Raw genomic sequence first — 11998 nt, forward strand, 5'->3', positions numbered from 1 at the left:
GCTGCCTCACCCCAGAGGGAGATGGAAAGACCAAGGTGATGGCTAACAGCCCAGACTTCAACACAGTTAACCATTTTAAAATACCCTACTTATGGGATTGCCTGGTCCCTCTGTCTCTAGACTACTTGGCACTTCCCTCTGGGCAATTCAGAGAGACATGAGCATGGACTTTGAGCACATGGTCAATGCTAGCTAAGGGAGCAAGAGCTAAAGAGAGCTGCAGTGTCAATCCGTGCCTGGTGAAACTAATTACATCCAGCCCTGTCTCTTCTTCCCATGAGGACATTGCTATCCCCAGTTGAGAAATACCCTGTACTGCAGGGCTCACAAATTACTTGTGGTGTTTGCAGTGGCTGAGCGCAGTGCGATACAAACTGTGCATGGGCATACAGCACTGTCACTAACAAAAACCCACAGGCTGGGTTTTCTTGAAAGATCTAGAGCTACGAAACATACAAAAGCTGAATTACTATCATAGGAAATAAAGCAATAAAAAAACCCAACAAAACAAAAGAGGGAGTCAGCATGTGAATGTGGTAAGAAAAAAATATGATAGCACCTCTAAGGAGGGGGCAGGGAGAGCAAGAGTGAGATGAGGTCAAAAGGAACCATGTTGTGTTGGAGCCCAGAATGTACTGGAGGAGCTGCTGGGGACAGTCCGGTGGAAAGCAAGGAGGAATGTGCTGGACTCATGCCAGCAGTGTGGCACCATGACTTCCATGTGTCACATCAGGCTGACCAGCTTTGAAGAGCTCGAACCAAAGGGGAGGGTAAGCAGGGCAAGGTCCTTGGCTAATGATGCCCTGCAGCACACGTGCTCAGCCACAAAACTGCCAGGCCTGTATTTCTGCAGCCAAGGCCGCTGCTGACAATCTTATCGATTGAAGACCCCCTTTTCTATCCAGCACTGACCTCCATCCTTTCCCCAGATCCAGGGGAACAAGAAATCCCTGTTAGCTCTTGGAGGGAGCAGCTGTCTGCTCTGGGAAAGGGTCCCAGAGGCTGCTTTAAGTCCCTCCTAGCCTTCCAAGGTCCCAGCAATGAAGCTCCCTGAACAGGTGGGCTCTGCTCCCCTTTCCCGGCCCCATTCTCTGTGTATTACAAAACAAATAACCCATCGCTATACAATGTAAATATCTGTGACTGGGCAACTGTAGCAGACACTTGTGCATACTGAGATCAGCACGGGAGGACAGGGCGGCAGGTTGGGCCCATCCTCCTGGGCTCCTCCGGTGTGGAGGCCCCTTACATCTCCTTGGTGCTCATTCTCTTGGTCTTCTCGGCCGTCTCCTAAAGAAAGAGAGCACAAAAGTGAAAGCAGTGCCAACACTGGCTTAAACCTCGAAGCCTCACACCTGTGTTTCTCCCCACAGGCAACAAGAGATCCCCCTTTACTGTGCTCCCCCTTCTGCCAGAAGTCTCCAAGTGACAGAAGCAGAGGGAACCCCTGTAGCAAGCAGAGACAGTGCAAGTGGACCTTCCCAGCCTCATGCTAACCTGATGCTTCTGCAGTTCCTGAACATATCTAGCCAGCTCCTCCTCAGTCAAGTCTTGATCAGGTCGCTGTCTCTGAGCAGGCACCTTCTCATTCTTCCCTGCAAACACAAATGGAGTTATCACAAATGGGGGATGCGTATTCCAGAAGCTGAACCACGCAAAACAAAGAGGCAGGTTGGCCACAGCATACCTCAAGCTTAGGGAGGCTTTGCTGGAGGAAGGTATGGACTGGCTTCTTAGAAAGAGAATGGGTCTTGTGCCTGCCTGCGACTTCAGAACCTGAGTATCCAGCCTGTCCCCACCTCTCCCTCCCATGTGATTAAAAAAATAAAACCACAAGGAAGAAGCTGCATATTATCTAAAAGAAGCACCTATAATTAGTTCAAACATCTTGGCCTCTTGTAGGTAATAAATGGAAGCTCAGTGCTATCCAAGTACAATAACTGATGCCTAATGAAGAGGTAATTTCGCTCAGTGGAGATGCATCTTGCTGATGTATCTGACATGATTCTTTGGTTTCATTATCCCTCTAACAATAGCCTCTAACCCCTCTGCTGTTCTGACACAGGCAGAAAGTCAAGGAATTGTTGTCCCATTGCATGCTTCTGCCATGGATGCAGGGAACAAAGCAGGCAGCAAGACTCGGTGTTGCATAGCAACTTTGAAGGTTGTTTTTGGGGAGGCAGCAAAAAGAGTCTCTCATTCCATTGCTTAACCTCTGACACCTACCCACAACTCCTCTCTCTGGCAGCTCCATCAGTATTACTGTTACTTTTTCTGAGGTGAGTTCCTGCTGCAACAGCCAAGTCTGGGCTGAGGTGATCCTGAAGCCTCTACTGCAGAAGGCCAGCTAAATGTGAAAGAAACTCTGTACATACTTGTTGCTGTCCCTCTCTCTCCTACTCTGCCCAAGCTACTGGCTATAGTCCTGAACTAACATACTGTTGACAGCTCCTGCACCGCACTGAAAACAAAGTTCATGCAAAGGCCTGGTTTCTAAAGAAGGCGGCCAGAAAAATGCAGCGCAGTGCTGGGAGGGTAGATGTGGCTCCTTGAAAAGGACCCGTATATTTCCTAAGGCAGGGGAAAGCTGGCTTTTACTGCCCCCGGATCATCTGTGAGAAGCAAAACAGAGAGCTGTTGTTCACAACCCCACCACGACTTTTCACAACTGTAACACGCCTGTGAGAGTTTAAAAAGGGTCCTCCAGAGGAAGAACAGACAGACAAACAACCCTGCCTTAGTAGCAACACCACCTCCCTTCATCTCTGTCATCGTTAGTTTCTTCTACAGTTTTACAGCAAGAAGTTAAAGTGCTTTCTTGGCATTATTGGATGAAATCTCCTATCTCCCCTCTGGGGTAAGACAGGACTGTAGCTCTTGTTGTACAGATACCGTAAACACAGATACAGTGAGGATACTGACACGCATATAGGAAAGCTGACTTGCTCACACCTACACGTATGGTTGCAGACAGTGACTTGTTTGGTCTGTGCGTGCCAGCTGGATGCAGAGTAGCTCTGGTCTGGAAGATTTGGTGCTGAATTTTTATGATGCTAAATCCAAACTACAAGCCCCAGCAGCATTGCGCCCAAACCAGTTGAACACTTTCTGACCTCTAGAACAGAACCAGTTTGGGTTGGGCCAACATGGAGCATGGGAGGGTGATGTAGAAGCCACCCATACAGGAGCTGAGGAAAAGCTGGAGTGAAGAAATCTGGAGAGCTGGTGCCCTTAGAAAGATAGAAAGCAAAAATCCCTTTTGCACTAAATAAAATACAGTGATTATCTGAGCATACGGACCCTCGCATGTCATTGCGGTGCACACCCAGTTCCCACAGGCACAGACGCAGCGGTTGCACTCCACTTGGGTCTCTGCTCCATCCTCATAGGTTTCATCTTCCAGGGCACACTCTAGAGAGGCATAAAACAAGGGCAGTGGTTGTGAGATAGCGAGCAGGCTAAAGACTGGAGATGCTTTGAGAGAGAAGGGGTATAAGGTTTTGGAGGAGGCCTTCCTTCCCCTAAGCACCAAAATTTCATGATGACTAAAATATTCATGGTGAATTTGCTGTGTGAAATCAGCCAAAATATAATTTGGGAAAATCAAACACTTAGTTTTGCTTCCTCAAAAGAACACATTTCAACTTCTCAATTCTAAGTGAAATCTCAATATTGTATTTGTTTGAATTTCCTAAACTATTATACATAGAAGAAAACCCCCAAACTGAAAGTTTTGGTTACTCTGAAACAATTCTGCAATTCCTGTTCCAGGTGGGGAGAAGTTGGGGAAATGATCTGTGTATTTGCTGTTGCCCTGGGAAAGGAAAGAAAAAAAAAAAAGATTTCTCATTTCAGCTCACATTTCTTCTCACAGCTCTGTTATATGTTTAAGTCGAGGCCCCCAAAGCATTCAAGGGCCCGTATGGTGTTAAGTGAAAACCAGCTGATCATGTTTTCAAAGGGAGGTGCAGCATCCCTAGCTTCCCACTGAAACAGGCAACAGAGAGTTCAACTTAATATTCCCTAAGAAGCACAGTCTCTGTCTGCTCCTTGGTGCCACCGCAGTGGGATGTAAATCCAGCACCCCCTGGGGAGGCAATTATATGAATGGCTAGGCACACCCGGTCAGCACAACACTAAGCTGCTTCCACGTGAAAAACTGTAGCACTAAGCAGGATTTGGAAGGATAGTGAACTTTGAGATGTTCATCTGGGCAGGGAGGGTCTCTGTGTGAAAGGCAAAGCATAGCAGGACTTTGGTCTGGTTTGACTTTCCGAAGTTATCCAGACGTGAACTCCTCACATGATTTATCTCTGCACTGTTAAAGACATGCCTTGACCTTCCAAGCATACCATATCCATTTGACCTACACCCTTTCTTTTAAAATCCAAACCTTTTTCATCACAAGAGCTGTGGGAGCTCTGGGACAGAAAAAGCAGTACTTCTGACAATGCAGGGACAAGAGATGCTGTCGGATGGGAGGGAGGTGTATATCAACATTATTTCTGGGAGTGGAGTTACAGTATCCAATGTCTGGCCAAAAACTGGTCTCTTTTCTTTCCTCCCTTTCCAGGACCCCTCTGGTTCCCCAACATAGTGAGGAATTCCTACTTTTCTCTGGTGGGTTGAAGGATGGGCTGAGGCACTTGAGAAATTCACTGAAGCTGAGCTTCCAATCAGCATTTTCATCTGACAGCTCGATGAGGGCATCTACGCAGAGTCCCCTGAAAGGAAACATAGAGACATGTTCTGCACAGAGCTGTACTAGGCTGTTCCCTGCTCTGTTGGCTTCAGAGTACAGATAAGTAAAACCAGTAATAACTAGAAAGGCTCTGGGATGCCTGGCAGAGTGGCTTCCGTAAGGAAACCTCACTAGATACAGGCAAAAAAGAAAAAAAGTCACAAAACACTCCCTGTCTGGCAAAGGGCCAGGAAGTGGGGGGATATTCAGAACCGCAGGAATAGGACCCTGTTGACATCTACATGCTGTTACACAAGTAGAGATGCAAGCACAGCCTAACCACAAGCAGCCTCTTCTCCTCGTAGTCTCACACACAGTGGCGCGCACACAGAGAAAAAGTGAAATCTCTCAAACTATGTTTTCATGCGATGCTTGCACCAGCTCTAACTGCAGGCTGCCCATGAGCTGTGTTTTCCCACCATCTTCCTTGCACTGGATCTAGCTAGCAGGCAAAAGTGTGAGTAAAGTCCACTGGAAAGCTAATTTGCTAGGAAGTAAAAAAGAGGACAAATTTTCTGTCACTCAATTCACCTTCTGGCTGCACACCTACTAGATTTAAGGCAAAAGAGGGTTGGAATACATGCCTAACGTGAAGGGTAGGGGTGGGACTGCTCCATTTGGTGGTATTCACACCTAATTAAGTAAGAAGCCACTTCATACACAGTTGTCTTTGTTAGTGCAAGCCCTAACTAATATTTTCCTTGAGTGGATTTCCATGCTCCCTTCTACCACATCTGGCCCTCCTTCTGGCATCCTGTCCACTGCCCACCTGAGCAGCTTGTTGGTCTCCTGGTCCATGTAGGTGGTGATGTTGACAGCCGTCTCATTCTGCTCCACAAAATTCAGGAATTCAGTGGAGTCCAAGCGAGAATCGCCATCATCAAAGCTCTGTAGGGGAAGATGGGAAAATGTGAGAGGGTCTGATTTATCAGTTCAGAGTACCCCTTGCTTCTCCCTCTTCCACATACACTTAGCATTCTTGAAGCTTTAGCAAAACAGGTTGCATCATCCCCGTTTTGCAGGAAGAACAGAGGCTCAGAGAAAAGCAGCAACGTATCCATACCAGCATCAGAACAGGGAAACGTGATCCTAGCCCTGTGCTCACTGACAAGCTACACTGCCTCTCATTCACCTCCTGCTGCTTGATTTATGGCTTTAACCCCATTTCTTCTCTTTGTTGCAGCCGGCTCTTGGCCGCCATATATACCTCCTGCCGTAAAGCAGACCAGTTGCGTTCATGGAGGTGTCAGCTTTCCAATATGTGTAAATCCAAAGCTGTGCCTGGACTCTGACAGTGACAAAAGGGAAAATCACAGGAAGCAATTTTCTGCTGATCCCAAAGAAGGAACAATTTAATGCAACAGCACAACGCCTTGCCACCAACTTCTTAAGGTCCTGACAGGACACCTGGCTTTCAAGAGCAGGATTTTTAGCCCCGAAATCCTGGCTGTACTCCCAAAGAAGTAATTGCATTTTTGCCTTCCTGTTTGGAGATGTCATATCACAGTGCTGGAGGAACTGCTGGGCCCCCTCAGAGACAGCTGCATTGCAGTGAGGGGAAAATGAATTCTGCACACAGATTGCTGCCAGATAATTTTTGCTGTGTGACTTGGGGCAAGCCACCATGCCTTCCAGTGCAGTGCTTCCAGGAATGCTCAGAGACACTACCTGTTGTTACCTCAGTGTGGTTCAGGAGAAGCCTGTAGGGCTAAGAAAATTACTCTGCGTGCTACAGCCTGTGTAACTGCTCCACTAACATGTTTCAACTTCTGCTCTCTCCCCGCTATTTCTCGTGAAAGTGGCTGCACTTCTCTTAATGACCCAAATTCAGTTAAGCTAGTTTTCTTGCCTTTCAGTGGTATGGTCTGCATTTATGTGTTCACCCAGACACGCTCCAAAGCAAAGCAGCTTCCTATTATTTGCCTCACTCCCCTTGAAATAATGTCCTTCAAGGTCATGGCCTGCCTGACAAACCACCCACATCCCAGTGATCCACGCAAGTCAGGCTTCCAGGAGGTAAACAGCTTAATGCCACATCTACAAACCTCTCCATCAAGGAGAAAAGGGAAAAGCTTCATGTCATCTTGGTGTCCAGTGTTTATTACCCACAGGGCAGGAACCAGGCCATTTGCAGGGGGGGCGTGTGGAGCCCTGGGGCTGGAACGGCTCCCACGACAGTGGACCCTCATTGGTGAAACAATTCTGTGTGTGTTTGAACCCATTTAGTTTGCTTTGCTTGGGTTTGTCTCAAATTGCTCCAAGCTCTGAAGTCTGCTTTTAAAGGTATTTCAAAGCTTTAAGGATTCTTGATATGGTGGATTACCACTTGACAGAGAAGGAAATTCCCACTTTGGTCCGAGAAAAGGTATGGCTTTGTCATGGAAACTTTCATCCACTTGTGCCTGGGCTCAGTGCTCCAGAAAAAGGGGGACAATAAACAGAACATGAGGCTGTCTGCCTCTCAGCCGCAGCCATGGGATTTCACCAGCACCCCAACAGGCGTGGTGCTGGCAGGTGCTGTGTGGCAGCAGCAGAGCAAGCCTCTGGCTGGCTCATGCATTTCAGCAAAGCCCATGGGCCTGGGGAGACTCCCTGCAAAGGTGGCTGGGGACAGCACGTTTGCAGGGGGGAGGGACTGCGCAGCTCCCCCCTGCAGGACGCTGCAGCTTTCGGGTACTGGCAGGCGCCCTCGGGGGTACCCGAGGCAGGGGGACACAAGTGGGTTTCCACAGACAGAGCAGCATTAACAGGTACAAAGGTGAAGACGCTCTCTGGAGCATGGGGACCAGCTCCCCTGCCTCAGCAGGGGGTGCCATTGCCATGGCAAATTTGCTTGCAGCGCTAACTCCTGTCAGGCACCATTAATCGCTTGCTGTCAACAGCTTATGATTTAAACACTCTCCCCCTTTCCCCACCTGCTCCTCTAGCTCCATCCTGAATGCTTTGAAGTCTTTATCAGGAGCTTGGCGTGAGGGGGAGGGACACAGCAGTGCATGTGGCAGGAGCATGGGAGAAGCGTGTGATCTGCTGGTTACAAAAGGGGGTGGGGATGGGCTGAGGGACAGACTGACAGGGAGGAGGGAGAGGAATGGGATTACTGCAGGGCCTCAGACTCACGGGCGGTTCCTGTCTCTCTGCAGAGCACTAGGGAACTGCCAACTCTTGGCCACAACTGGGCCATACTCCTTGCAAGCAAATATTTTGCTTGAAGCCCCCCAAGTGTCTCCTATTCCCACCTCAACATGGCCTTGGGACTGTCTGGAACAAAGGATCAGCAGCCCCTGCCCCAGCTTCCTGCTCCTTTGACCTGCATTTCCAGCACTTTCCCCCACCTTTTCTCCTCTGGCTATCTTTTGTCCCTTGAATTCAGTTCTTCTCTCCCCTAGCACAGGGGAGGCACACCTGGCTTGCCCTCTTCCTTTTCCCCAGGGCAGGTCAGGTCCCCGGGGATGCTCCAGCTCTGGGCTGTCCCATAGCCATGTCAGTGGCTCCGTCAGCAGCTGCTACCCGCCACCAGCTGCTGCAGCCAGCCAGTAACACATCATGCTGTAGGACATACCAGACGTCTCTGGCCCCCGGCTCAACAGGACCATCACACGCTGGAGCCTCTTGGGTGAGGGCATGGCAGCTGATTTGCAGTGACAGGGCAAGAAATGTTCTCTGGCCTCTGAGGCAGGCGCTGCTCTACTTGCCTTGAAATATTTGTCCAGGACTTCGCTGTAGTTGCTGCCCTTGGAAAACCAGCCGTCTGGGATAATCTCAGCTTCCAGCCACTGAATGACGCGGCGACGAAGCTCATCCCTGTCTGACTGGTAGCAGACGACTGCCACGGGAGAAGGTGTAGCAGGAGAAAAAGCAAAGGTGAGAGAAAAGAAGTTGGCAGGGAGAGACGACTGGAAATAAAAAACAGCCAGACAGCCTTGACGGCAGTTTGCAGGCCCCTCCGTCCACGGCCAGATCAAAGCAGAGGTGCCATGTGCTGAACGGCGGATGGACTGTGGGTGACACCGTGTGGCAAGGCCAGAAAACGACACCCCTGCCAAAGCCCTTCTGCTTTCTCACTCTCAAAGCTTGTGGAATAGTGGTGAAGCGTCTCCAGACTGAGGGAGGAAGGCGGCTGACTGGCCCCGACAGTGTCCCCAAGGCTTCCCAATGCCGTGCAGAACAGGCACTCAGCCGTTAACCCTCAAGCACCAAAACCTCCATCCTCTGCAAGGTCGAAGATGAGTCTGAGCAAGCTGCTGTCTCCAAGACTTGAATTTTAGAACCTACTATCTATCTCAGGAGATTTCGTTTCTTCAAAGCTCTGACTTGCCTGCTCCGATTCAAAATGAGAGGGGGTCAAGCTGGGCTTGTTCGCAGTGCTCTCCACAGTCACGGGTTTATCACCTGTGTGTTAATGCCAAACTATGTATTTAGAAGCAAAACTGAAAGCTAGATCTTCTGGCTTCTGTGAGTTGTCACACCTGCCCCAAGGTCAGTGGAGCCAGAAGGGCAATCAGTGTGTTGCTTACGCACACTAAGGATCTCCTTCTGAATCCAGTGACTGCAATCACAACTGGACAGACAGTTTCTGCATGTTTAAATTCGAACTTCCTTGAAAGAGCAGTGAGGTGGTGGCCATGCCCAGAACATGGTCACTTCCCTTAAGTTTGTAAGGGAAGTTTGTCTCATCTGTCCTAGGAAGCTGAAGTTGACAATTATACAGCTCTAGCACTTTGAGGCCATGGACGGGAAAAGGGTCACCTGATGAAGCAGAGGCCATGGCCCCAAAATCCATAGTCTAAGTGCACAAGGTAATGCATAAGGGGAGAAACCAGGCACAGTCAATCAGAGACTTGCTGGCTGATGGGAGAGGTGGTTCAGCTACACCTCCCAACTCCCCAGACAATGCCTCATTCATTACCTAGTGCCCTATGCCCATCAGTTAATCAGTTAAGTCTCCCTTCAAAAGAGGGACAACAGTTCCACAGTTACTGTGTCTTAGATCCCCAATGAACTATGCAAAAGAGTGCCTCTTCCTTCCATCTGGGTGATGAACACAGCTTGTGTCCGTAAGGGCAAACTGGGTCTCATTGCACCTTGTACATGCTCAGAGTCCACAAGACATCCCAGCACAGCGAAGAACCCAGGAGATGTATGAACTCTGAAAGGTTACACAGGAGTAAAGAGCTGAGCAATCATATTTCAGCTGATTTACCACCTCAGACTACAACAGCCAGTGCAGAGGTATCACTATTACAAAGAGCTGTTCAATTCTCCCAGCAGACCTTCCTCCCCACCTCTCTTCCCAAAGACATACTGAGGCCCCAGCCATGCAAGGAGATGGCTTCTCACCTGGACTTGCAGCTGGATTCTCAGACTTCTTCTCTGTTAATAGAAAGATAGAAGAGGATATTTCTGACACAACATGAAGCAATACAAATCTCTTCCTACCCTGGATGCCACTTGGGCAAGAGCAGAAGCAGCTGGGAACCTTTGGAAACATGAAGGCACATGTATGATTAAGGGATTGGAACATGTGTCACCTGAGAGGAGGCTGAGGACTGTTAAGCCTGAAGAAGAGAAGGCTCAGGGACGATATCATTAATGTTTATGAATCTTATGGGAGAGAATGAATAAGATTGAGCCAGATTATTCTCTGTAGTGTCCACTGACAGGGCAAGGGCAACGCGCACATATTTAAACATCGGAAATTCTGTCTGAACGTAAAGAAACACTTTTTTTTTACTGTGAGGCTGGTTGAAACTGGAACAGGTTGACCCAAGAGGTTGTGGAGTCTCCATCCATGGAGATACTCAAAACTCTGGACTGGACACAGTCCTGGGCAACCTGCTCTAGGTGACCCTGCTTGAGCAGGGAGGTTGGACTAGATGATCTCAGGAGAGGGGTCTCCTTCCTACCTCAGCGATCCTGTGGTTACGAGTTACTTCTTAGCAACAGGCTACACATGGTTCTGGCAGAAGTTCTGCTCAAGCAGCAAAGGAGGTCAGGCAGTTTGGGCCTGTGCTACTTCTACCTTGTCACCTGTTCACTCTTGGAACAGCTCTTTTCACAGATGTTCCTCTCAGGAGAGATGGGCATGTGCAAGGCTGGCCCCACCACTGAAGCAGAATTCTTTTCCTAAAGTTCTTGAGATCCCTCATGAACCTGGATGGTAGTACGGGCTTTGGGGATTTATCCTCAGTCTGACCCTTCCTCAGCAGGTAGACTGAGACACCTGCCTGGCTGAATCCATAAGCTCAGAGAGACACAGGCAGGAGCAAGAAGTCGCCCTGCTCTCCTGGATGCCCCCCTCCCACCAACCCTGGGAGAAAATAGCTCCAAGATCCCACCACAGCCAAGGTGTCAGGACCCTGAGTGCACTAACAAGGGTCTTAATGGCCCTGCAAACCTCACTTAGGGCCTCCACCCACTCTCTACCCATGGGCCCATGTCAGCTGGTGCCTCAGACCTTCATCCTTGCCTGGGATTATGTTGCAGGTATGCCTGTCTCCAGCTCTGTTGCAATCATTCTTGTACTTGCCATAGATCCTGTTGATCTAGGCCCTGACCTGGTGACTGTCTTCCCACCAGTATCTCAGACTGCTATAGACTGCATCACTATGGACTCGTCTGGCAATTACAGGCCTGTGCCTGACCCTGGTTACCATCACCGGACCTGATCCTGACTTGATTTCATGGCTCGACTTCAGGCCTGCTTCATCACCACAAACTTGCCTGGTGATCTGAACTCTTGGTTGAACCTCACTATTGTTTCCAGGCTTGCCCTGTTAGCCCGCTCAACAGCTGCAGGACAGGGTCCTGGCTGGCAAAACCTCTGCCTTGCCTTGTTATCACGCTTGGCTCCCAGCTCTCCCTCCCTTAGAGGGTAGCCAGCCCCCCATCACTCCCTGACACAGGGTTACCTTTACAGTGGCCATCGTAATCCACCTGGATCTTGGAGCCAGTAAGGCAGGCATCACGGTGCAGCTCACAGTGGTTCAGGTACGTCTTGCCGTTGCTACCGCACACAGGCCTCTTGTGAGGTTTGCATTGCTGTGAGAGAGCCAGAGAAGACAGCATTTTATCTGCCTCTTTGGGACAGCTAGAGGGAAGCAGGTGAGTCCCAGCATCGTCCTGGCTTAACAGAAGCTCTTAGCACAGCCCCCTTGGCCCAAAAACTCACCCACTTGTCCACCCCTTGCGCCGGTCACGAAAAGGCTGTCCACACCCCTCCAAAGGCCACCTGCACTTTGGTCACAACAACCCTATGCA

At 49.5% G+C, this 11998-nt stretch overlaps 1 protein-coding gene across 1 annotated transcript; it reads right to left on the minus strand.

Moving 5' to 3' along the window:
• Nucleotides 1–515: 515 nt before the first annotated feature.
• Nucleotides 516–11828, minus strand: FSTL1 (follistatin-like 1; the record flags this gene model as incomplete). The annotated part of the gene is made up of 8 exons (XM_010282033.1): nt 516–1290; nt 1498–1595; nt 3301–3411; nt 4612–4724; nt 5511–5629; nt 8434–8564; nt 10079–10111; nt 11650–11828. Coding segments are annotated over 8 exons (829 nt in total), but the record flags the coding sequence as incomplete, so codon positions are not given.
• Between the last annotated feature and the right edge of the window lie 170 nt (nt 11829–11998).

Source organism: Phaethon lepturus, unplaced genomic scaffold, assembly GCF_000687285.1.
Source record: "Phaethon lepturus isolate BGI_N335 unplaced genomic scaffold, ASM68728v1 scaffold32112, whole genome shotgun sequence".
Classification (NCBI taxonomy): domain Eukaryota; kingdom Metazoa; phylum Chordata; class Aves; order Phaethontiformes; family Phaethontidae; genus Phaethon; species Phaethon lepturus.